General features: G+C 36.5%; 1 protein-coding gene across 1 annotated transcript; it reads left to right on the top strand.

The window, feature by feature from the left end:
* Positions 1-1401: 1401 nt before the first annotated feature.
* Positions 1402-24713, top strand: LOC119773597 (APAF1 interacting protein). Its single transcript, XM_038270649.1, has 8 exons — positions 1402-1513; positions 6460-6525; positions 9460-9560; positions 10985-11033; positions 11145-11262; positions 18541-18676; positions 22990-23157; positions 24096-24713. The coding sequence occupies exons 2-8, from the start codon at positions 6460-6462 to the stop codon at positions 24193-24195; spliced, it is 738 nt and encodes a 245-aa protein (XP_038126577.1). The 5' UTR covers positions 1402-1513; the 3' UTR covers positions 24196-24713.
* The last annotated feature ends 1640 nt before the right edge of the window (positions 24714-26353 follow it).

Raw genomic sequence — 26353 nt, 5'->3', positions numbered from 1 at the left:
CCTCCTCCCGGTGGGACGTGCTTGGCATACACCACCAGTGAGACATCCAGAAGGCATCCTAACCAGATGCCTGAGCCACCTCAACTGGCTCCTTTCGATGTGGAGGAGCAGCGGCTCTTCTCTGAGTCCCCCTCACCCTTTGTGTTTTGGCTCAGCTCTCTCTTCACCACAACTGACCGGTACAGTGCACGCTTTACAGAAGACGCAGCACCAATCCACCTATTAATCTGCCGCTCCATCCTCCCCTCATTCGTGAACAAAACCCCAAGATACTTTAACTTCTACACTAGGGGCAGTTCATCCTCCCTAATTTATCCCCTTATTTAAATGTTGTTGTTTTTTTTTATCATAGCAAACAATTTAATTTCCCAACAGCCAAATATTGTGCATAAAGCTGATCCATCACAACTAATAAGAAAACAAATAAAATAGACAGAAGTAATCAAGCAAGACAGATTCTCCATCACCTAACCTAAGACTATGTAAGACTAAATCAAAAATTACAGTTCTCTTTATTTTTTGTTAATATAGATGTCTACTTGTATTTAATATGATTTTATTTTATAAACCAAAAAGAATGGCCATAATTGTGAAGTAGAGGGAAAAATCATGATTTTAATTTAATTTCCAACTACAACTACAAAATAAAAGTGTGTGAGTACTAGTGCATTTGTGTTAATCCCCTATAAGCTGTAACTCAAAATCTAGTACGGCAAAAAATATTTTTCTTTTTTCTTCATGAAACAGCCCTTTAATCACAATGCCAAGCTAGAGTGATGTGGTGATACCATAAATAAGGTTTAGTGCTGGGTCTCATATTCAGCTTAAGTATTAAGACAACATAAATTCTTTGTTCTCCTTTTGAAAAAGGTATTGCTCTTTTTTTTTTTTACAGATCCATTATTAAACATTAAGGTCTACAGGAAACACCACACCAAAAAAGAGGGAGAGTTTGTTGAGAGCAGGCGCTAGTTTGTCTCAGCTGTAATGACTGATTCCATCACACCTTTTTGGATTCAGTACAACACAGGACTCATTATTTTTTCTTTTTTTAATGAAACTTTACAGCAAAATTAGTCAAGTTTCATAGTGAAATTACAACCTTTTTTAAGAACTGGCAGGACAAAAAAATACCAATAGGCTTTAGATTATTTCCTAACTTTTAATTTATTATATTGCAAGAATTTGAAGCAATTTATAAAATAGTCGAAATAAGGGGGGGCATTTTTTCCCTCTAGGAATAAAATGTTTTGACAAACACAATATAATATTGTCATCTCTGGAATAAGACATCTTTTTATATTTACTGATCAATCATCTACAAAAACTTCAACACTTTTAGACAAAACAAAATAGATGGTCAGTTATTTTATTACTTTCAAAACCCATGCAATTGGAACTGACTTCTGCTCTATATCGTGTCGCACATGGATGACGTAACGGAAGCGTCACTATGCGAGTTTGTAACTTTATGTTTGTTTTTATCGTAGCGTGATTTACCAGCTTAATTGTGGTAAGTGGTTTTTAATGTTTGAATCATTAAAAGCCTTTTTGACTAGAGATTATATCACTGCAGTAGACTACATCATAATTAAGAACCACAAGCCGAACTTGTAGGCTGCAAGTTAGTGTGGGCTGTTAGCTCTTATTTGTTAGCACATAGCTAGCATTAAACTTCATGGAAATAAAAGATAAAGAAATATTGTTTTTTTTTGTTTTTTTTTTATGGTGACCAGCATTATATTACATATGTCTTATGCGTGGTGTAGTTGATTTAGGGTTTAGGATATCAAAAAGTACCTGATCGATTAAGATACGGACGAAAAAGGGAGTAATTTTAGCCTCTTAGCAAAGTTACACTCGATACGATCATGCTTATAACGGTTCTACTTAAACAATTAAGTTGTTTAGGTAGAACCTAACAATTTAGCCTGGCAATTTAGCAGTTAGTTTACATTTTAACTTATTTGTGTCGCAAAAGCTCATATAGAACTTATTTTAAATAATACAAACAAATAAACATAACTTATTCTGTACAGGTGTGTTTGTAGATTAACTGAATGTACATCATCCTATTACGGACCGTCCCTGCAAAAAGGTCGAGCAGGTTTCTATTTAAATCATGGCACTATTATCGAATGACCCTTCTGTGAGTTGTATCTTTATATTCTGTTTACTCGCATTTTTTATTCGGTTTTATATTGACCGACTTGTGCATTTGATAAAAAGTTGATGATGATCATCATGCCCGCCACGATTGCTTCTACATGGTGTCTGAAATGCCTGTCACACAGATGTCACAGTGTGTAGTCTATATTGAGGGCTACATGCTGTTTTATTCATTCAAGTTAAGGTGAAGTTTGTGATTCAGTAAAATAAAACCTCTAAATACATTGAGCCAGGCATTAAATTGAATATCATATGCTTTTAACAGTCAGGTTTATGTTGGGATCCTTTAATTCATGAGGGATTATTGTGTTTGTGTAGTTTTGGTACTCAAAGATTTCTGAGGCCTGTTTCATAAAACCAACGTAAAGGATAAAACTTGCATTTTCTGGATATCCTGTCTTAATTAAGCCTCAACCTGGTTTCATAAAGGCATTAACACCTAAGTTATCATAAAGATTTACTTTGTGCAGCTAGCCTGCTCCGGACCAAACCAATAGCCAGGTTTGCTTAGTCCTGGTGCCCTATTTGTTCAAAGGTCACATTTATCAGATACCTGATGAGTTTTATCAGGGATTCAGTTTACTTTTGTGTGTACTGCTATCTTTTTTAGCAGCCTACTGAAAATAACAGTAATGGTCATTGTTATTTTGTTAAATATTTTAACATTAAAGAGTTCATAGAATGATTATATAGGGTATTTGGTGCTGGTCCTTAAGGTCTCTGAATAGGATGTGTAACATTGGTTGGGCTGAAAATGGCATATTTGCTGTTCTATGAGCCCTAATGCAAGCCTGGTTAAAAGCCCCAGAATGAAACGACAGGTTTTCTTCCTTCTATGGTATGCTCATGAATATTTAGATGAGCTGTGAGCTGATTGGTTGGTTTACAATGAGCGAAGCTGCTGAGCAAAGACTCATCATAGCAACAAGCACTCACTCACTGAAACATCAAATTGTTGATATGGTAGGGTGAAGTTCTCTTTTTCCCAGACATGTCCTACTATTCATACCTAAAAAATTGTCCGGGGGAGAATTTCAAAATCGTCCGGGATTTTGGTTGACTGCAGTGCAAATCGACTCGTGGGGATCCGTGAACAACTATCTATATCAAGGAGAATCCGGGAATTTCCATGAGATGTCTGTTACCAGCCCCCATCCCCTCAATCCCCCAAACCCAAAAGTGTTAAAAGGATATTTGCACATCCTCATAAACTTCCCTAGCCAAAGTTAAATGAACTACAGCAAGGAGGGATTCTACAATATTGCTCTTAACATGACTGTCCACACATAAGGACAAAAAAGCCCTCATGGAGATGAAAGGGATTTTGTTAACAGGAAAACTTAATGTTCAGGTAGGAGTAACTTATGGCTGGGCCTGCTGTTAACTACCGTACTTAAATTTATTGTATGCTTTGAATTACCTTAACGCATCTTATTAATTAAGATGATCTGTGATTCTGACTCAAACTGAAGATACATAAAGATAAATTGACCTAAATCATGACTCCCTAAGCTGTCCCTCCTTATCCCTTCTAAAACAAGCTTCCCTTTGTTTAAATTAAAGGTCAGCCTTTCTGTTGGTGTGAATTCTGGAGATAGTGGGCTCGACACCTGAGCCTTTTTTTTTTAAACCTAAAATAGGCAAGAGTGTCAAACATGAGTGCAGGCACTCTAAGTCATTAGAAAAATATTTTTATATTCTAATCAACAATTAATTCAAATACTGCTAGACTGCAAAATGTCCTGATATTTAATGTTGACTTGCTGCCAAGTCCTCTTTGGTCCAGTCATATTGGTTCTGTATGAATATTGACAGCAGGTGCAGAAACCAAAAAACAAAGTGATAAATCATACTCCCAGCTTCACAAAGTTTTTATTAGAGATCAACTGATATGTTTTTTTTTAAGGCTGATTTCATTACAGATAATTTGATCAGTCTAACAAATCCCTGATATGTGCTGCAGATACTTTTGGGACGTTCTTACAGGTGATATTTCTGTTTCTTAACCCATTTGCTAGATTGGATTTACTTGATAACGTGAATTAGCCATCCTTATTGGATAAACAACACCCTTCATATCACAGCAACAAAGCACAGCTTGAATGCAGTATTTGACAAACTGTAATATTTCTAGTGCCATGCATTATAAGAATGTTTTCCATCAATATCTCTAATCAATTTGATAGACTTTTATTATTTTAGTATTTTGTTTGTCTTGTTTGGTTATTTTATTTTAAAAAATTAATAAATAAAACATTTTAGAACTGTAAATACAGTCATATGTTTATATTATTAGTTTTTATGCAACTATTACTGTTTTACTGCTGCACTTTAAAAAAAATTAAATTGTCTAGAGCTGTTTTAAACGCTGTATACAAAATAACAAAATCCGTCAAATGTCTAACTTAACTGCCCCTTATCCCCACACTGGAACATGAGTTTAAGTTACCAAAATTATAACAATAAAAGGTATTTGTGGAGACAAGGCTGAAATTTTAAGAGAGATTTTTACATATATATGCCAGAAGACTATTTCTGAGCCACTTCTCATATACATCTACAGCTGTTTGATAAAAATCTGTGTGTGTGACATTTGGAGTTAAGCTTTGATTCAAATGGGCCTTTTCATTATTACTTTATAGGAAGATTAGACTTAGACTGATTTTATTTTGTCATTTTGTAAACACAAGTGCAAACAAAAAGAAATCTCGTTAAAAAAACAGCTCTCTAGACTGTTTCATATTTTAAAGTACAGTCTTGATAGGGTAAGCGGCAGTGATGGAAGAAACAGTGATGTAAACATATGCCTGTATAGTTACAGATCTAACGTTCAACACTACCGGTAATTCAATTAACATTTGTTTTTTTGCTGCTGAATGTTATGTAATTAGTATAGTGATACTGGTTTTCTAATAAAGGGAGAGAAACCTATAGAAACATTGTGTTATTCACTTCGTTATTACAAAATTGAACAATAGTTTTCAGTTTCTGGCTATCATGCAGCTTTTTGCCTGGACGGTTAGGACTAACCAAGCGTGAACAAATACGTTTTTATTTATATTATCTAAGATCCTGGTTTTGAAGGGAAGTGGCAGCCTAGTGATTAGGGCATAGAACCTGGAATCCTGAAGTTCTGAGTTTGAGCTCCACTCCCACAGACTGCCACTCTGGGTCTCTGAGCAAAGACTCTTAACCCCACACTGCTTCCCGGGTGCCCCACGATGATGGCCCACTGCTTCCCAAGGGGATAGGTTATATGCAGAGAGTTAATTCCTCCAATGTGAGATCAATAAAGTTCCGTTATTATTATTTTCGACTAAATGCAGTTATGACAGTATTTCATATTATGCCAATTTTCTTCTCTTGTCTGTGTCAGTTTGTAGTTCTGAGAATTAGAGCTAACTAATTAAATAAACAGCCTTCTAATGGCCTACTCTTACCCACTATAAGTTTATATAATTTGTTTAATGACACAGCATGGCTTTTCAATAGGTCTGTGTTCTGACATGAGGCATGTTTCCACTGCTACTCTTAAAGCACTTCTAACTGGAAACAGGATTCATTTGTAAAACTAGATAAGGCATTGGAGTCTCAACAAGTGAAAACTGGCTTTTATTATAGCTTCAGGGCCCCGCCTGCATTTGATTGAAACCTGAGTTGAACCGAAACTTCCATTAGTTCCAAATTTCTGTTGCAATTACATTTTCACTTTTTTGGCTTCTATGATCTTAGAAAAATCTGTCTATGAACAGAACAGATTTAAAAATATGATATTTAAAAAAAAAAATCTGACAATGGATATCTTTTTAATCTCTCTGTTTTTTTTTAATCTATTGATCTCCTTTATCTTTAAGATAAAGGAGATCATTAATATTAGGTTAAAGATATGCTCTTTTAAAATAAATTAATACCACACCTTTCCAATCATCTTTCTGCTGAAACTCATTAAAATGTATGCATTTTTTAAGGATTTTTTTAAAATCAGTTGTGCATATTTGTCTTTTAGTTTAAGTTGAAACCACAGTTTATGTCATATTTTGGAAAGGGATAAAAAAAGCAACAAGGAATTTAAATAGGAATTCAGATCTCCTCTCTTGTTCCTTGTAATTTCCACTGAACACTTAAAATGGTAATGAGGTGAAACCAGGAAGTTAGGTTAACAGTGACGGTTTAGCTGTTATTTAAGAGCATTAATTCAGTTTTATTTGACGCCAAGATTACTCAGATGTCATCTAATAAGGTATTAAATTGTCATTTAATGTGGGAAATGTTTTTTTCCTTTTCTCATAGATGTCAGCTTTGTGTGGCACCAGCAACAATGGCCTAGATGTGTGTCAAGAGGCTATAGAGAAACAAGTAAGTATAAAAATGCCCATATACACATTTGTTCTGAAACGTATAAAAAGAGAAACTGCAAGACATTGAGTAACAAGAGAATGAAAAGATGTGCTGAAACACAGTCCCTCATAGCTGCAATAGAAACTGGGCTGTAAGAAATGAGCCTTATGTTTTAATAAGCCAAAAACTGGCAAGCCTCTAAGTTTTCTAAGATTGGCTAAAAGATTGCAGATGGAAATCTGAGTTCCATGACACCAGTCAGTGTGAAGGACGCCTGTTTAAACTCTCAGTCATGCGGGTCATGGCAGCCACAAAACAGGCTTAAATTGGAGGCAACTGGACTTCCGCTCAGTATTTCTGAGGAGATTTCTACACCTATCCAGGACTTTTTGTCACTTCTGTCAGCAAAGCAAATATAATATTTATATTGCCATTTAGGAACACATTGCCCGGTCAGATGTGTCCAATCATATATGTTTTAAGGGGGCTCCGTTTGAGCTCTAGCCAAGGCTACCACAGTTAAACATTTGCATGAGTGCATGTGAATTTGCCGAGACGCTGTCTGACAAGATGACTCTCGGTATACAGAAGCTTGGCAGAGGAGCAGCATGCCAGCATGATAACGGCTAAAAGCACACTGCCAAAATTACATAAGAGCTTCCAAAGAAATTCAACTAGAAATATGAAGATAAATCTCAGCCAGCATGTCAACACAAAGTGCTGCTCTGACATTGTGCATGCCAATGAGTAGTGAGTAGGAAAAACATATATATCTAGCTAATAACCTGCCTACTGCCCCTGGCTGCCTTTCCTTGAGTATACAGTTTTATAATAGTAAATCTAATGGTACGTTATTTCTCATAAGAGTAAAACACAAATGTGAGAAGTATGCTTGCAAGTTTTATGCTACTACAGCAACTGCTAATGAAGTAAAACAGCTGAAGTAATTTACAGTATATAGTGTTAGGATTACATACAATACATGCTATAATACATTTTATATTTTGAACATCTCAATAAAGGTGAAACTCATTAAAATCCCTGTAATTTCTGTTTATGTTTACATTCACTCATTTATTCTTAGTAAAACAGAAAATCTCAGAGAAAGTGTATTTATATCTTCTGCTACTCAATTTTCTTGTCAGTGGCAGAAAGTATCTGTGACTAATGGGACAATTTAAATTAACGATAAAAAGAAATGTATGGATAAACTATTGATCATACCTATCTTTTAAGAGTAGCGCCCGCATAATATTAGTCTGCATATATTTGTTTGTCAGAAAGTGCAGAGCTCTTATATGATCAATTTTGTACAATCCTGTTAATTAAACATATCCTCATGGCCCCACTATATCACTGAGCTAAAAAGGAATTGGATTCTATTACTTTTAAAACTGCCTTAAATCTCTGAGCCATACAGTAGATTTAATCACGTGTGGGACACATTTATTGGAGGCTTTGGTCTATATTGGTCTAAGGTGGCATGATATAATTCCTGCAGATTTTTCCCTGCATGTTCATCTTAAGCTTTCTGTCCACCATATCCCGAAGGTGAAATGTTAAACTGAAAAATGGGGATTGTTAATGCCATTGTATTGCATTCAAATCAATATTATTTAGTCACTTTGATCAGCTGTGATGGATAATCAGGCACACATCCAAAGTTGCAGGACACTAAACTTCATGAAATAGAGCAGGGGTCACCAATGCAGTGCCTGAAGGCACCAAGGGACCCTCGAGGACCACGTGTGGTGCCCTCAATATCCTCTGAAAACAGAACAACTCACTAGTAGGTTAAGCTTGAAATGTTCTTTTATTCGTTTCTGTTTTCTTTTTAATATTTTATAGAGCATTTCATGATTTTCATCATATAGAGCATTTATAGTAGTAGCCATTCAAAATTTCCCCACTTTCCTTGATATACCCTTGGCTGGTCCCCTACAATTCCTTTTTAAACATCAATCATTGTACTAAAATATTCTTTCTTTCATGAATTGTGGACTTTAAGATCTAAAGAGAAGCGTCATCTCCTGTTCAGACCCTGTAATTCAGTGAAAGGGTGGAGTCAGAGTAAAAACATATGTATGAGGGGGTCACTCCAGTGGCTGGAGGTTGGAGGGGATTATGTTGGGAGTTGCCAGTTGGCTGATGTTTGGCTGAGAAGGGCCCTTTTGAGTGGCTGCTACTGTAAGCATTTATAGAGATTTCAAAATGACAATATCTAAAAGAAAAATTGAAACTAAAAGAAACAATAAAAATGTTTATTATGTTTGAAATTTAAGTTAAAACTGATCCCTCCAGTTCATGGGTCAGTATTGATAGCCCTTCCATTGACTTAGTACCCACGAAGTAACCACTTTGCTAATTCACCTATGATGTCAGTGAGGCATTGTTGTCACTCAACGGCTACACACTGAATATTTTTTTCTTTTTCTGACTATTTTCTGTAAACCTCAGAGTTAGATGTCCTTGACAATCCCAGCATTCTATGAAATGTTCAGAAGAGCCTGTCAGGCACCAGCCTTTTAAAAGTCCTTTAAATCCTTTTTTTTTTTTTTTTTTTCATTTTGATTCTCTGTTTGAACTTTGGCAAGTTGTCTTTGCTGCATCTAGAAGACTAAATGTAATTAGTTACTATAATGTGATAGACTTTCTTTATCAGGGAATTGAACTAGTACACTTAACAATATGACAAAAAAAATAGTAATAAAGTATCACCACATAAACTTCAGCTGTTCTGTTTCATGTTGAATCACATCTAAATTATAACTGTAGTTATTTATTTAAATGAAATAAAAATGTGTTTGTTAAAATATTAAAGGTGTATTCTGTGCTGTAGCCATGATCGCCATTTTTGCTGATAGGGTACTAACTTGTTTTTTTTTTTAAGGTAGTTTAACCATAACTCCTTTATTTTTTATTTTTTTGTGAAAAGTTATATTTGTTTTCCAGGAGAAGGAGCACCCTCGTGTTCTCATTCCTGAGTTATGCCGTCTCTTTTACCAGCTAGGATGGGTGACTGGGACTGGTGGTGGGATCAGCTTAAGACGAGGGTTCGTATTCATATTCGCTGCTGAATAATGTGGCTTTATTTCTACTGTATCCTTTGTACTCCAACTATGATTGCCTAGTCCATCCAGTTTTAGTTCAAGAGATTCATTTTAGCTGGCTTATCATACTGGTGCCAGCTGTGCCAGTTCTAAAGTCCTGTTTGTAAGATTGCTGAAGAGCATTTCTTCACAGAAAGTTCAATAGAAGGTCAGTGATGCTGAAGCAGGGCTGGTAAATAAAGAGAAAAGACAGGGCTGCAATTTTGTAACAACAAACTGGGATTCATTTTGAAGGCTTTTGGGCAGGTTATTACTAACATGAATGAAGTTTGTGCTTTTAGGTGGCTGCTATGAAGAAAGCACCTCCTATTTGAAAATCTCTGTTTGAAATGTAGAACTGCTGATGTTTATTGAAGTCAACAAGGGCTTGTGATGAAATCACTAAAAAGCTAAATAAGATTCGTTGACTGCTGCTCCATGTGCATCAGTATTTCAGTCAGAGAGAAAAACCCTAAAATGATTCAAGGAAGAATTTCCCTTTCATCTGCCTTAATGAATATGCCCAAGATTCCAATATAACATTCCTAGTCCCTCTGCAGCACACGTCCGGTGCAGAGGCTCTATCTTCTTTTCATCCTCTTATACATATATAGTTTATTATTAAAATAGATTTGAAATAACCCTGCCTTTAAAGAATGAGTTGATGTTTTCACATGATAAACAATTGCTTCCCTTGAGGTAACAAACACGATTTTCACAAGCAGAGGTTAAATTGATCAAGCAGTCTGAGTGCATATTCTTGTAATGCTATAGGATGATATACAGCAAATTCTTTTTCATTGTGAGTGCAGACCTGAATTTTAAGTTTAAGTATTTTTTTTTCCTGGCTTCTGCTGCAGTTTTGGTTTGACTCAGAAATGACTCAGACTGTGGCAGCCTCATCAAACCCTCCTATCGAAATCAATACGATACTTCTTTATCTGGACATGTTCTTTGCCTGACGGAGTTGAGCAAATTGGTTTTATCCTTTTTGTTCTGGAAATGTTAACACTCTCAAACCAGATTATTACAAAGATTTGGAAAGGATCATCTAGCACCTTTGATCTAATGCTGCCCTTCTGTATTTATTTACATTTCATTTCAGACCTTCTGTTTCCTCTAAGGCTGTGCAAGAATATGCAGCAAAAACAGTGCACCATTAGGAAACTGATCTGTTGACACGTACTATATTAATATTTATATTATTTGTTAGTAGCTCACAGGAATTCTAATTTATTGTGGGAATTTGTAATTGGAGGGGATTTTCTTTTTCTGTATTTATGGTGACAGTTTCAACAATTTGAAAGACTCATTTGGACCTTTTGCAGTCTGCGGCACATTTTTCTTGGTCTCTTCAGCATTAATACATAAATTATTTTCTATAACAGTGACCAGATCTACATTGCACCATCAGGGGTTCAAAAGGAGAGAATACAGGTGAGTAGGTTTCCACCTAACTATAAAAACTGTTAGTTTGAAAAACGATGACTCATCTTCTCTGTAATTCATTGTCAGTTTCTGTCATACCTTTCTAATTAATATTTTCAGCCAGAGGACATGTTTGTGTGTGACGCAGAGGAGAGGGACATCAGTTGTCCACCTGCTTGGAAGAAGTTAAAGAAAAGCCAGTGTACACCACTTTTTATGAATGCTTATACCATGAGAGGTTAGTCGCTCTATACACAGCACATACAACTTATACTAACCCGCTTCCAGTCATCTGAAGCTTTAATATGAACGTTAAAGGTCATCAGTTTTGTATGTGCCACCATTCATTTAAAAACTCCATAAATTTGAAACCTCTGCTAAAGACTAGAGGAGAATTTGAATTATAGGGTGTGCAAAATGGACCTGTCTTCGTCAGCTACCATATTCTTCTTCTTTTATTCATCCCAATACACAGTGCGCTTTATAGGAAGTGAAAACAGGAGATTAATACTTACACAGTAATGTGAAAAATGCTTATAATTTTACCCTACAACTAAAACATAAACCATACAAAATCAGGCTTCATTCTTTTTATGTAAAGCTATTATGTTTAAAATTTCTAATAACTTAGTATGTTGAGCATAATGGTAGTGCTTCTCAATGGGAAGCATGTATTTCAATGTGTTGTTTATCCTTCACTGATTTGATTTTGTTGTCAGGTTTTATATAGTTTTAGATCTATACAAGGGTCAGTAAGGGATATTACCAAAATTTAAAGGGGTAGTATGAAGGCTTTTTATTTTTTTTTATTTTTTTTTTTTTTTTAGAATTTCCAGGTTCTTCCAGATTCCAGAGAAATACTAATAGTCTCTACAGTTTTTTCTGGATGCACAGAGTATAGAGTGATGCAACACTGGAGCTCCCTTACCCCCTAGTTCCATCAGCTGGATTAATGAAGCAACTGCTCTTGAGCTATTTGAGCCATGTTCAGATTTGAAACTACTTCTCAGTTTAAATTTTATTTTATTTTTTTTTGCAATTTCGGATTTTATTTTTATTATTTATTTATATGTGTATGTGTTTTTGTTTTAAACTTCTGGCGCGTTTTGGCGTAGCAACCTGACCTTAAATGACAGCAGTGTCCTGACTGGCAGCTTAACACAGTTAAAATTCTCAGCATTTGTATTCAGGAACTCGGGTCACCTGGAAATATTAAAAACATGGAAAGTATTCTATCTTTATGTGATTTGCTTTGAAAAACATTATGCTTTACTGATATAAACTGTTAATAGGTACTTTTTAGCCTTCACATTTTCCTTGAACAAATGCCAAGAGCAAACACAATAATTTTAGTCATACAATAAAGTTGTGTACAATAAAATTTTTATTAACAATAGGAGCAATACTATACAAAAAATGTTGGGGTTTAGTTTAGCCGTGTCATTTGAGACACACATGTCCTGTTATTTTAGTTTTCAGTTTGTGGAGTTTTTTTTTTTTTTTTTATCGACATAGTCAAACGTGGGACGTTATTTTAATTGCGAAACACTTTGAATGATGTGAAAATGTGGCACAGTCTTGTAAACCTCAGAACATCTCATCACCTACTTCATATCTCTCACTAATTGAACCTGCATTCTCAATGCGTTTTAGTATCAAAATCAAATGTTTTTCATACAGTAGTTTATGGGTACACTGTACACATTCAAAAGGTGTACACTTCTACCTATTCACACCTGCAATCAGATAGAACCCTCACTGATTACCAAGACCAGGGGCCTGTTTCAGAAAGGAGGTTAAGTGAAAACTCTGAGTTTGTTAACCCTGAAATGAGGGAAACTCTAGGTTTTCTGTTTCAGAAAGGGAGGTAAGTTAAACCTGAGAAAGCAGAGTAAGTCAAGCCCGTTTCTGAAAGAGAGGTAACTTATACTTAGAGTCAGTTACCATGGCAATTTACTCTGTGAACCTAACCTGGTCGGGAGCAGGTTTTCTTCAGAAAATCCAGAGTTTATTTTGGTCTCCTCCCCTTTTTTAAAGAGGAAGTGGTGTTTAAACACCTCATTGATTCTTTGGGGACATACAGTATTCATTGCACACATTTCAGTCACGTAGAGCGCATCAAAGGGAATGAAATGGCATGTCCTTTTATAAAGCCAGGTAGCTACTCTACAGGTGCTGGTCATAAAATTAGAATATCATGAAAAAGTAGATTGATTTCAGTAATTCCATTTAAAAAGTGAAACTTGTATATTATATTCATACATTACATACAAACTCATATATTTCAGATGTTTATTTTGTTTAATTTTGATGATTACAAATGACAACAAATGAAAATCTCAAATTCATCATATCAGAAAATTAGAATATTGTGAAAAGGTTCAAAATTGATGGCCCCTGGTGCCACACTCTAATCAGCTAATTAACTCAAACCACCTGCAAAAGCCTTTAAATGGTCTTTCAGTCTAGTTCTATAGGCTACACAATCATGGGGAAGACTGCTGACTTGACAGTTGTCCAAAAGACGACCATCGACACCTTGCACAAGGAGGGCAAGACACAAAAGGTCATCGCTAAAGAGGCTGGCTGTTCACAGAGCTCAGTGTCCAAGCACATTAATAGAGAGGCGAAGGGAAGGAAAAGATGTGGTCGAAAAAAGTGTACAAGCAAGAGAGATAACCGCACCCTGGAGAGGATTGTGAAACAAAACCCATTCAAAAATGTGGGGGAGATTCACAAAGAGTGGACTGCAGCTGGAGTGAGTGCTTCAAGAACCACCACACACAGACGTATGAAAGACATGGGTTTCTGCTGTCGCATTCCTTGTGTCAAGCCACTCTTGAACCACAGACAGCGTCAGAAGCGTCTTGCCTGGGCTAAAGAGAAACAGGACTGGACTGCTGGTGAGTGGTCCAAAGTCATGTTCTCTGATGAAAGTAAATTTTGCATTTCCTTTGGAAATCAAGGTCCCAGAGTCTGGAGGAAAAGAAGAGAGGCACTTCATCCACGTTGCTTGAAGTCCAGTGTAAAGTTTCCACAGTCAGTGATGGTTTGGGGTGCCATGTCATCTGCTGGTGTTGGTCCATTGTGTTTTCTGAGGTCCAGGGTCAACGCAGCCACATACCAGGAAGTTTTAGAGCACTTCATGCTTCCTGCAGCTGACCAACTTTTTGGAGATGCAGACTTCATTTTCCAACAGGACTTGGCACCTGCACACAGTACCAAAGCTACCAGTACCTGGTTGAAGGACCATGGTATCCCTGTTCTTAATTGGCCAGCAAACTCTCCTGACCTTAACCCCATAGAAAATCTATGGGGTATTGTGAAGAAGAAGATGCAATACACCAGACCCAACAATTCAGAAGAGCTAAAAGCCACTATTAGAGCAACCTGGGCTATCATAACACCTGAGCAGTGCCACAGACTGATCGACTCCATGCCACGCCGCATTGCTGCAGTAATACAGGCCAAAGGAGGCCCAACTAAATACTGAGTGCTGTACTTTTCATGTTCATACTTTTCAGTTGGCCAACATTTCTATAAATCCTTTGTTTTTATTGGTCTTCAGTAATATTCTAATTTTCTGATATGATGAATTTGAGATTTTCATTTGTTGTCATTTGTAATCATCAAAATTAAACAAAATAAACATCTGAAATATATGAGTTTGTATGTAATGTATGAATATAATATACAAGTTTCACTTTTTAAATGGAATTACTGAAATCAATCTACTTTTTCATGATATTCTAATTTTATGACCAGCACCTGTACTCCCATGATGTGCTCAAGGCTTACCTGCTTGAAGTATGTTTTTATATTTCATTTTCAGCTGCTGCCATGTTCTTTTGATGCCTGCAGGATTGCACCTATCCATGAAAACTAAATTAGGTTTAATAAAATACTGTTCTTCCAGTTTCACCTCTGATATTATAACAGTTGGGTAAGTTACTCTAAAATAGTTCTTAATTACTAACTACAAATTTTATCTTCAACAAGTCTAATTAGATTAATGTAATAATTACTGTCTCTAGAAAGTATTGGTCTACTTACTAATTTGTTTTACTTACTTATTAATTACTTTCTAAATCCCAAATCAACCCCAACCACTTGAACAATACAAGGAGAGACAAGAAACTGCACTTCTAATGCTTTCAAATAAACAATATTCAATTGCATGAATTAATCTTAAATTGACCAAAGTGTGTAACTAGAGGGAGAAAGTTCAAATCAAAATATACCTTTTAAAAATTTGATATTAAATCCACAATTTTTTTATAGTCTTTAATTTAATTACAGTATTTATATGAGTTAAGTAACTTAATTCATTACACCCTACACTGTATAAAAGTAATTAAAATGTAAACTTACGCATTGACTCGAGCAGCTATTTTCACCCAAGCTAACTCTCTCTCCTTCGCCGCTGTAGCCGTGTTGCTTTTTTTTTTAAATACATGTTCAAATTCTGCATATGCTTGCATAAGCACATCCAGTTCTGCTGGTGAGAAATATGCACACCTTTTTTTGTCTGACGCTGTTGCCATAGTGACTCGTAATATCTGTGCTCCATTGATAATGGCTTTTTATAGTTGTGGTGCACGCCCTTAACTCAGAGTCAGTCAATTTAGAATTGATTGAACTAACTCATTTCAGCTGTTCTGAAACCCAAAACTCAGAGTTTCCAATCTCAGGATAAGTCAACTCAGAGTTCAAGTTTTAACTCAGAGTTGGTTGAACTTCCTTATTGAAACATGCCCCTGAACTGTTGGGTTATTGCCCTACAATTGCTGCAAACATGGAGACTAGTTTCCCTTTTTTTGCATTTCAAAATTTCTCATAAAAAACTTCATTTGAAAAGTTGCTTTTAGGAAACATAAAGAGCAACTGTGGTTGACATGATGTAGAACAAATGTAATACAATGAGACTTGCTTATTCTCAAGCATGTCTTTATTACTGCTGTTCAAACAAGACCTATCATTTTCGAGAATACAAAAACAACTTTGAGTCATGTTTGAACTGATGCAGCTTGGGCTGTATTTTACTCTTAAACTAGAAGGTGTTAGCTTTCAAACGATGCATCACACATGTAATTTAGGCTTACACTTCCTGTTATTTGCTTTTCCATTTGGTTATGCAAAATAGGTGAGGGGCACTTCAAATTAGGGGGGCTAAGACAGGGCTTCTGTTGACAGACATTGTCGGGAGAAGGTGTTGCAGCAAGAAATAAAAGATATTTAAATTAACTGAAAGGGTCTGTTTTCTTCTTAAAGTATCGTGGAGAGTTTCAACATTGTAATGGTCATACCTTCTTCAATTCTTTTATTTTTTTTTATTTCCACAAGTTTGAAATATGTGTAAAGCTTAGACTCCACTTTTTCAGGATATTTAAATGACTCATTACAACTTGGGTAGACTTACCATAGCATACCATACCAAATTTATTTATAGAGCACTTTCAACATCCAACAGGAGTGTTATATATGATGATAAAATACAAATAATCAAGAAAATGGTGTATAAAAGTAGTAATAAAATAAAAAGCACTGATAATAAAATTATAAAAGAAACACAGTAAGACAAAATCTAAATCACAGATTGTGTTAAAAGCCAATGAAAAGAAATTGGTCTTAAGAAGAGATTTAAAATCTGATTTCTATATTTTTTTTAGCCAGGCCTGTCACATATATCCAGTTTATATTTGCCTGCTACCATTAAGTTTTTTGTGCATGTGCCATGGGAATCAATATGTGCATTAGCACACTGCCCATAATTCTGTTTGTGAGTTGTGATTAGATGCACTCTGGACTACAGCGCAGTGGAGTACAGTGGAGGAGGAGGGAAACAAAAAGACTAATTAAAATAACATTTCTGTTTGATAATGTCTCCTTCCATGCATGAAGCTTTTTGCTGAACTGGAGAGCTCCTTCAGTGACTTACCCTAAATGCACCAGGGGGCGTTATCACATATCCTTCCTCCCAGCAGCTGTAAGACTTTATAACCACCATTGTTTCCAACAACCCAAATAAGTTGTTACATTCATGCTGATTTTTTGCAGTTTCTGTCTTAGTTAAATAACATTCTGCTTTCATTTTGCACATCTCTGGTGTTGCTCCTGTTTTTCACATATCTGTTACTGTAAAAATGTCTACAGCTGTTTATTGATTATTTATTCTCCAGATAAAAACACTGTATAAAAATAACAGATAAGAAAATAAACAAAGTACTATACTGAACAGTACTTTGTTTATTTTCTTATCTGTTATTTTTATACACTTTTTTAAGGTCAAAATTGTGTGACCACTTCTGCTATAACCTTTTGCTGCTGTAACACCACAATTTACCCATTGTGGGACAATAAAGGGATTTTCAGTTCTTTTCTAACCTATCCAAGGAGCTTTAGTGAAGCAGAGTTCTTGTAACATTCCAGCGAAGCAGCCTGTTACACTGAAAGTTGGCACTGCTACAATGACATTAGGCAGGACCTCGCGTTAGTGCTATGACAGTGTGAAACACCCATCTGCTTTGAACCTTTCAGACCTTCCTTCCCAGCCTTCAAAACGCCTGGTATGCCAAGTCGAACCAACCGATAGTCGGTAGATCAGAGCAACGTCTTACCAGATAATTCTGATCATTATTAAGGGGAGATGTGAATGTCACATGTTAATGGGGAGAAAAGATGAAAAAAAAACAAAACAGGAGTGGGCTTGATTACATGTTTGCAGCATAAAAGATCTTTAAAAATAGTTTCAAATCCTGGTGAAAGCCCTGTGCAGACTGAGAATCTTTGTGTTGCCTGCTGGTGGCAGTTGGGACACACCCAGGCCTATAATGCAAATGCAGCCTTGGAATTAGTCACAAAGAGATTTTTTTTTTATATATTACCATTTTGTCTGCCTAATATATTCAATACTGACATTCAATCATAAGCAAAAAAAATTGCTTTGGGGAGCTTGAGTCAGACAGATTTTGGATGCATTTTCGGTCTGTTCGTTTTAAACTGAACTTGTAACAACAATGTTCATGTTTGAAGACACATTTTTGAAGTTTCCCCACCATCTGCCCATCTCCCAGCAGTGCTTTGGCTTTGCTTCAGAACTTTAGGGAAAAAATAAGAATTCAGTTGTGGGTTTTGGTGCTGAGAGCTAACCCACATGTTTATGATGGCTAACCCGAGCCTCCAGGAAATGTTTAGAAAAGCTATAGGTTCATTTTTTTGTTTTGATTTAAAAAAGGTAGAAACACTCAGGGGAGTTACTTATAAAAGCAAGGTAAACAGCGGCCAGTATTTAATGGATGCTCAGTCACTAAATTGTCCAGTGTTCAAGGCCAGCTTATATCCTTTTATCAATCCCATAGATAATTGGGCTTCCAAAAGCACAGGCTTGATTCTATGTGTTTTTCTTTTAACATTTTGGTGTGTTATACATTATCTCTTAAACTGAATCATAGATAACATTTAAGGGAGAATATGCCAGATTACAAACCTGAAACTGTTTTTTCTTTGCTAAACTCAGGGGCACAGGCAGTTATACACACCCACTCCAAGGCTGCTGTCATGGCAACGCTGCTGTATCCTGGCAAAGAGTTCAGAATAACACACCAGGAGATGATAAAGGGGATTCGTAAGGGGACCTCAGGCACAAACTATCGGTATGTAATCAGGCATCAAACATCAGTAGAGTCAGGAGAAAGGTTTAATCTCTTGTTAAAAGTGAAACATTCAGTTCATCTGCAAATATTTGTAATTTAAATGAAAACTTGCCCTCCAAACTTAATTTATCTGCATGTTGTTCTGAAACAAATTCATCCACTGTGAAATGTATCTGGAAACTTTCATCTTCCCCGTGTTGATGCTTTTTTTGCTTTTAATATTAAAAGGCTTGGCTTTTTTGCCCTCACTAAAGGAAAGGCATATTTTTCTGATTCATTGCAATATCTGATTCACTGCATGCACAGTCCTATTCCCTTTAATAAGTGCAAGCATTTTCTTTAACACTGTGGCTAAATGTGTCTGGTCTTGCCATATTTTACCACTAAAGATGTAATGCATTGAGTTGCTCAATGGTTGATTGATTTTATCTTTTCAGATTTGTCTGCATCGTGTGGGTATATTGCAGATGTCAAAATAACCCTTGTTATCATTTAATCAATACTAAGAATATTTATTATATAAATACACTCAATTAAATCTGTCCTTTTTTTATTTGCTCGAATTGTTGCTCTTCTTCTGGCAGCAGCAGCACTGGAATAACAGGCACTCAGTACCTTTCCCCCCTGCAGACGCTCCCCTGACCAAAACAATGGGCTTCTGCTGAATGTTTTAAACTCTGCAAACCTGTTAGGTATAGCCAGAAAAAAAGAAAACTTATGCAACCAACTTTAGCCAACAAAGCAGGTCCAAGAGTAATTTTCCAAGATACTTTTGCCTTAAGGCAGGCGGAAAAGAAAAGATATGTTGAAAGATTCTCAGCGTTGCTAAATTTTCTAGACTGATGTTTGAGAGTAACTTAAAAAGGTCAGTAAAACTCCTGGATCTGTAACAGGAAATTAGTAAAAACCCTTAGCACCATAAGCTAATGGTATCCTTTTTAATTGCTGGCCAAGATGAAATGGCCAACCCAGTTTGGCTGATCCGAGCTCCATTATTGACACGTTCTTCTGATTCTTTCTACCGGACTATTAATTAACACAGGAAAAATCTAAATCAGTTGATGTCTAAATATGTGTTATCAAATAATGGTGATTCCCCTTCTTAGTTGTTATGGTACTGGTGTGTAATATGGTTATTAAAGGTATACTATGCAACCGGTGTTGATTTTCCAGCGAGGCTCCCCCCAGAGGGCTAAAGTAAAAGTGCACTGTCGTAAATATGCACAGCGGTTCTCCTGGTTTCTCCGTCAAGCCAGGCGCGGTTGTTTTGAGCTTAGCAGACAGGCGAACGCAACGAATGACTAACACAGTTAAAGTATGAACATGCACACAGAGAGAGAGAAACCATTCCAATGTTACTTACAATCGCATCAGCAGAAACGCGAGGTCTGCGTCAGCCTTGCAGCCTTCTTTTTATTCTAGCTCTCGCCATTCGGAAAAAGCTTGCCCGATGTTCACCCGTGTATGACTCCTCTCTCTGTCCGGAGCCCTTTTCCTCTTTCTTGCCTACTCCGACATGGGCTTTCGCTGTTTCCTTGCTGGTTCCGCCATGATAACTGCACAAAGATCGCCACTGTGCTAGCAACAAGCATGCTTTTAACTGGGGGCGTGTAGCAGTTCTCGCCGTAAAGCAAGACGACTCTCGCGAGACTTCTGAGCCTGTGGGTGCGGGCCGAGGGCTCCTGCAATTGCAAGTGCAGTATTTCCCCCACAGACCACCAGGGCGGCCGAGAATACCTTTGTTCAACCTGAAATGACTCATCTAATCATCCAAAACGTTATGGAACACATTAATTAACTGAAAAATGTTGCATAGTGTGCCTTTAATACCAAGGTTTTGATTTGGCCAGACTGAAGCTGACAGCAAGAGCTTCAGTCTGAATGTTGGAACGTGTTGCAGCCGATCCTACTGGTGCTGTTGATCAATAAAGAAAATACTCAGCAAAATGATAGAAACAGCTCAGATCTTTGTTTACTCTGAATAAATATGTTTTATATGTACCAGATCCATGTATGATTAAAAAACACATTTTATTTTAGTATAGAATTAATTTTTAATTGTCTTTCAGGTGTTACATTTTATTTTGTGTAAATATCTAATTTAGACAAATGGAGGCACAGTGAAGGACTAGCAAGCAGTTATCATCAAATTCCGCCATTTCAATAATGCCTCACAGGTACAGCATACAGTTCAATAAAAGAGGTTAACTCTAATGAAGATATTGTCTGCTGTTTTGCTACACAGCAAAGTAACATTTGAAATTCATATTTTTCTAAACAAGGACTGAAATTTTCTGTAAGTCGTTAATTAGTTTAGCCCTTATTTAATAAGTTAGAATATTGCGATATATTAAGCAATAAGTAAGAACATTTTAGACATTTCTGTCACAGTATAAGTGGTGTGAGTTAATTTCATTACTGACTGTGGAGAAAAATAAAAAGAATTATTTTAACATTATAAATGTTTAGCTAAAGTAACTTACCCCTCTATAAAATTAAAATACAATTTCTTAATTATATTTTTTACTTGAATGGAAAGTTGCTGGAATAGTGTTCTTGATAAAGTCATTTTTTTTTTTTTTTTTTTTTTTTGCATAATGAGGTTTTACATGCTGCCTTAATCCAAGGCAGGAAAGACGACAAATGAAAATTATTTAGTTTTTTTTCTACTCACCTTTTGAGAGCTAGGGTTATTTCTGCCGTGTGTAACAAAGAAATGTAATGGAAATAAACAGTAGATAGTAAAATTATCCATGCTCCTTAAACATTATTTCATTTTCTCATGGTAAATTCAAAAGTTTAATGTAATTCAAAAGTAGCCATCTATCATTAGTAGTGAAATGATGCATGGATTTTGAAATGTTTTGCAAATATTCTGAAAAGTGTGTTGTGTATTTGAATTTAGGCTCCCTGAATTACACCTTTGTATAGATTTGTATCTTTGTGACAGGATTACCAAATTACAAACAAAACTGAGAAGCTTCATATCCCCCTTGAAGATCATTTCCCCAGTAAATTGCTGCTCCCTCTGTTTCACAGTGGAAATGGTATCATGCTTGTGATGTGCAGTGTTAGCGCTTTGCAAGTAGGCCAAAAGGCTCATGTTTGCTTTAATTTACCCTAAGTACCATTTTACTGGCAAGGGTTCTAAGGGACTTTTTCAAGCACATCTTACATGATGCAGCTTATTTTTATGGGCCACATTTGCTGACTGCTTAACTGTTTTCTTATTGACTGCTTCTCACATCGGAGCTGTTGAAATCTGTTGCTCTTCCAGTGTTACCATCAACCTCTTGACTGTTAATCCTAGTAATACTCTCTTTGTCTGGCCTGTCAGTTTAAGTGAAAGCCCATGTCTCTGTCGTGCTGTATTCTTTCCTTTTTCTTATGATGGATTGAGCAGAGCTTCCCGAGCTGGTCAAAGTTTCTGCACACTGTTTTATTGCATAGCCTTTTCTTTTGCCTATCTTATATGCTCCTTAAGGCTGCTACATACTCTGCAAGATCCAAGACATTTTTCTTGTTCTGCAAGAATGAGAACAAAGTTGGTTTTGCCTCAAAGTAATTATGCTCCACGAGAAGCTCAGCGACCGAGATCCACCCCTCTATAATTCACGTGACTGAAGATTGATTGAGCAGGGAAAGGAAGGCACAGAAAGTGAGCTGAGCACAGATCAATAAGTAGGGGGGCAGACAGAAATAAAAGCTCACGATGTGCTCTAATGATGTATGGAGAAACTGGACTAACGGAGTGGGGTGCTTCAGGTTGGGACTTCCCTATTGTAATAATGTTTATAAGAAAAGTTGCAAGTGAAAGGGGTTTGACCACTTAAGCCTCCAGAATTGAACTGTATAACTAGTGTTATTCGACAGATACATGTGGCATCTCCTCTTTTCCAACCTAAACCCACCAATATAAATGCTGTCAAATCACAGTACAGTAGTAGGAAACCAGTAAGAAAAAAGGCTACTTAATGGATCAGATTAAACAGTGTGTAGCTCTATTCTTATTACAAATAAGATGATTTCCAAAGGTTTGCAATTTTTTATTAAGAAATAACGGCTTTAGAAAGGCTTGATACTAAAACAATTCAGACTTTTCAGTTTGCTTATTTTTTTTTCATTTTTCAAAACTATTCTTTCTTCCTTTTTTAACCCTTCACATTTACTAAGTTTTCTGCATTTTCACATAACATCCCCAAAAGATCAAAGAGGAAAACTACTGTGCAAGAGACTGTAAGTCCAAAAAAATCTGCTCCTTTAGATTGTTTCTTACATTTTTTTCCCTTGTCTTTAATACCCCACCGCTACAGGTATGATGACATGTTGGTAGTTCCTATTATTGAAAACACACCAGAGGAGAAGGACTTGAAAGACAGGATGGCCCGAGCAATGGAAGAGTACCCGGATTCATGTGCCGTTCTTGTCCGCCGACATGGTGTTTATGTTTGGGGCGAGTCCTGGGAAAAAGCAAAGACTATGTGAGCATTTATATTTTTCCAGTACTATCATCCCATGAATATCTATTTAGCATTGATTATGTACTTTGGAGAGAACAAGTATCTGATACACTGCCAATCTATCCGGTTTGCACACATGCAAAGCATGTGACATAAGTATTGCATAAGTATTTGATACATCAGAAAAACAGAACCTAATATTTGGTCCTGAAACTTTTGCTCGTAATCGCAGAAAACAAACATTTCCTGTAGTTCTTGACGAGGTTTGTGCAACCCGCAGCATGGATTTAGGACCACTCCTTCATATAGATCTTCTCCCGATCCCACAAGTTTCATGGCTGTCACTGGGCAATATGGTCTTTCAGATTTCTCCAAAGCTTTTCTGATATATTCCAGTGTGGAGACAGCCTCGGCCTGTCGAGGACCTTCAGATACTTCCTATGGAGCCGTTCTATAATTTCCTACCCCTGTGCTACAGCTACATGACCCCATTCATCCTCTCCGATGTCCTTAAGCAGCTCTCTGGTTTTGGCCATTGTGCAGAGGTTGAGGATTGTTGGGTTGTGTGGACAGGTGTCTTTTCTGCTGATGAGTTATATAGGAGCAGTTGATACAAGTAATAAGGGATGAATTAGAGGACTTCTTAAAGAAGAACTAACGGGCATTTGATAGGCAGAATTTTTACTGTTTGGTAACTGATCAAATACTTGTGCAACAAAATGCAAACGATAAAAAAAAAAATCAGATTTTATGGACACTTGTTTTAGATTTTGTGAGTTGTTTCTGATTAGCACCTGCAATAAAAATATCTCCCAATTTCTTTGCAAGTAGTTAAGCCTGCACAATCATTGGTGTGTCAAACACCTGTTCTCTCCACTGTATTGCATAATTATATTAAGTGTGTGCATGACAAAAAAAAATTAATTCAAATGTCATTCATTATTTGCTGCATTTCGCAGGTGTGAATGCTACGACTACCTTTTTGATATTGCTGTCCAAATGAAGCAGTGCGGTTTGGACCCTTCGGCCCTTCCAGTCGAAGAGAAGGGAATAGTGTGACATTTTCTGGTGCTTATTTTTGAGACATTTGTTACCGAAAGGTTAGCTGAGTTCAATCAAGGGAGTAGATTGTAATCATTTGCCTTTCATGGCAGCCTGCTTCAAAATAGATGAAATGTGATGGTAAGGTTAAATTCAGGGTTGAAGATCGAATGCCTGTAATCTGGAGGTACCTGCAGGTCCACTGTAAAGCACTGTGGGACAACTCATACGAGAGTAGCTGTCAGACTAATGTCCTCAGGTTCAGATGCCTTTCTGTTCAAGCATGGCTGCACTCAAATCAGAGTATTGCTGTATGTCAGAGAGAACTAGAACACATATCTCACTTAATCTGTAGTACTTTTAACTTCCGTTGGTTCAGTTGATAAAACATGAGGAGTTGTCAGTTTTGACTTGATGATTTTTTTATGTACTTATATTTGTCCCTTTCATTTTGTAAGCCACATTTCAAGCTAAGCAGTTCATTAACAAATAAGACTTAACTTTTACTCATGGAATAAAAGCAAGCTGATACTCAAGTGCCTGTGGTCATTTTTTCAGACATCTTTTGAAGAGAATAACTGTGTGGCATAAAAGACCTCTTGCTGTGTTCATGGACATCCTTTTAGTCCCTCACCACCATTCCAACAGCAGGCAGGCATGTTTGGTGCAGAACCTGCACAGTGCCTGTAGATGCTCGCACAGCATGCTTTCAGATGTGTTCATACTCATTTCTCATGAAAGGCAGAGCTGTTATTTTTTTAACAAGCCCCCCTTCGCTGCCACCATTTCAGAGCTTCCACAACTTTGCTCACTCAAAACAGAGTGGTGTCAAATTTGCAGCGGGATTATTGGGTCACAGAATAAATATCACAAAAATTTTTTTTTCTAATAAAATTCCTCATCTCATAATGACAAAAACCGATATATCAAAGTAAATGAAATACCAGTCCAAAAGATGAATGGGGTGAAAATTACCAACATCTAAAACAATGTTTTATGTTATGGGTAGATAAATGGACAAGAAACAAATACTTTATTCTCAAAGTTTAAAATAGTTTAAAATTCTGTGAATTTTAATCATAGTAAACATTACATATTTTCTATTTCCAATTATTTTTAATCTTACCATTATATTGACATTTATTAACTCTTTGAAAAGTTCAGAAAGACACATTGAGAATAAAATTGAGCTTTGCATTGACACTGTGGGACATCCATCACCGATGGAACAAGGCCAGTTTGGCACAGAGGTCTTTGTCACAGATACCTCATGATTTAGTTGAATACTGGACAGGTACTGTCTCACAGTAGAAATATGACCTACTATGTCTTTTTCTAAACTTGACCTGGTTTAAACATGACATGAAGTCAAGTAAAGAATGGGTTGGGATTTATTAAGAGCTCAAGAAAAACTAAGGTACAAAGTCAGTGGATCTGATTCTAATCCTGCTCTACTGCTCTGTTTCTGAAGACAAACTTTTTCAATACAAGCCTAAAGGAATCATTATCTGGTACTTTTACTTTACACATACAATCCTTCCTCAATCGTCTCGCGAGGGAATGTATGAGAATTTAACTTGTTTGTATATCTGTTAATGAGGATGTTGCATTAGCTACATTAGTTTTTAGCCATAGTTTGTATACCATTGTTTTCCAGTCTCTTACACAATAGAAAAGGTTACACAAGCTGCAACGCTTCGGCATACACTGTGTGATTATTTTTTTTTTTCAATCGTTGCACGCTGCTACAGCTCACTGTATAACGAAACCGCAGAGTTTAAAAGATCACAGCTCACGATGTATGTTCTTACACTGTGCTGCCTGATGCGATCTACCTGCTCACACTTTACGTCTAAAAACCACGTTTGACTCAGCTCTGCAGTAAGATGGCGCTTTTTGGACTCCTCTATCCATAAGCCAAACAAGTAGAAGAGGAAAAACACGGAAGTGTTGATGCTTCCTGTTCAATATGAAAATCACTAGAGAGAAACTAGGCAATTTGTGCAATTTTGTGCTGAAAGCCCTAAAAAGAAAAGGCAACAATGTATTTGAACAAAGACATGGCTGAGCAAACGTGGCTACTACGGTCTGTAAATTCTACAGAAAGAACTCCATTTCACATGCACCCCTGCCATGCTTCTGTGTTTAAGTCTGAGAGGAAGAAGAAGAACCCTTG

This window comes from Cyprinodon tularosa, unplaced genomic scaffold (assembly GCF_016077235.1).
Source record: "Cyprinodon tularosa strain WSP-4 unplaced genomic scaffold, ASM1607723v1 ctg77, whole genome shotgun sequence".
Taxonomy (NCBI): Eukaryota; Metazoa; Chordata; class Actinopteri; order Cyprinodontiformes; family Cyprinodontidae; genus Cyprinodon; species Cyprinodon tularosa.
This window is presented reverse-complemented; position numbering and strand designations above follow the sequence as displayed.

What these genes read in the sequence shown, in the direction of transcription:
- LOC119773597 (XM_038270649.1), top strand. Translation starts at nt 6,460, where the DNA reads ATGTCAGCTTTGTGTGGCACCAGCAACAATGGCCTAGATGTGTGTCAA. An exon ending in GAATGCTTATACCATGAGAG is followed by an intron (nt 11,263 to 18,540) that starts GTTAGTCGCTCT and finishes TGCTAAACTCAG; the next exon opens with GGGCACAGGCAGTTATACAC. An exon ending in ACCTCAGGCACAAACTATCG is followed by an intron (nt 18,677 to 22,989) that starts GTATGTAATCAG and finishes CCACCGCTACAG; the next exon opens with GTATGATGACATGTTGGTAG.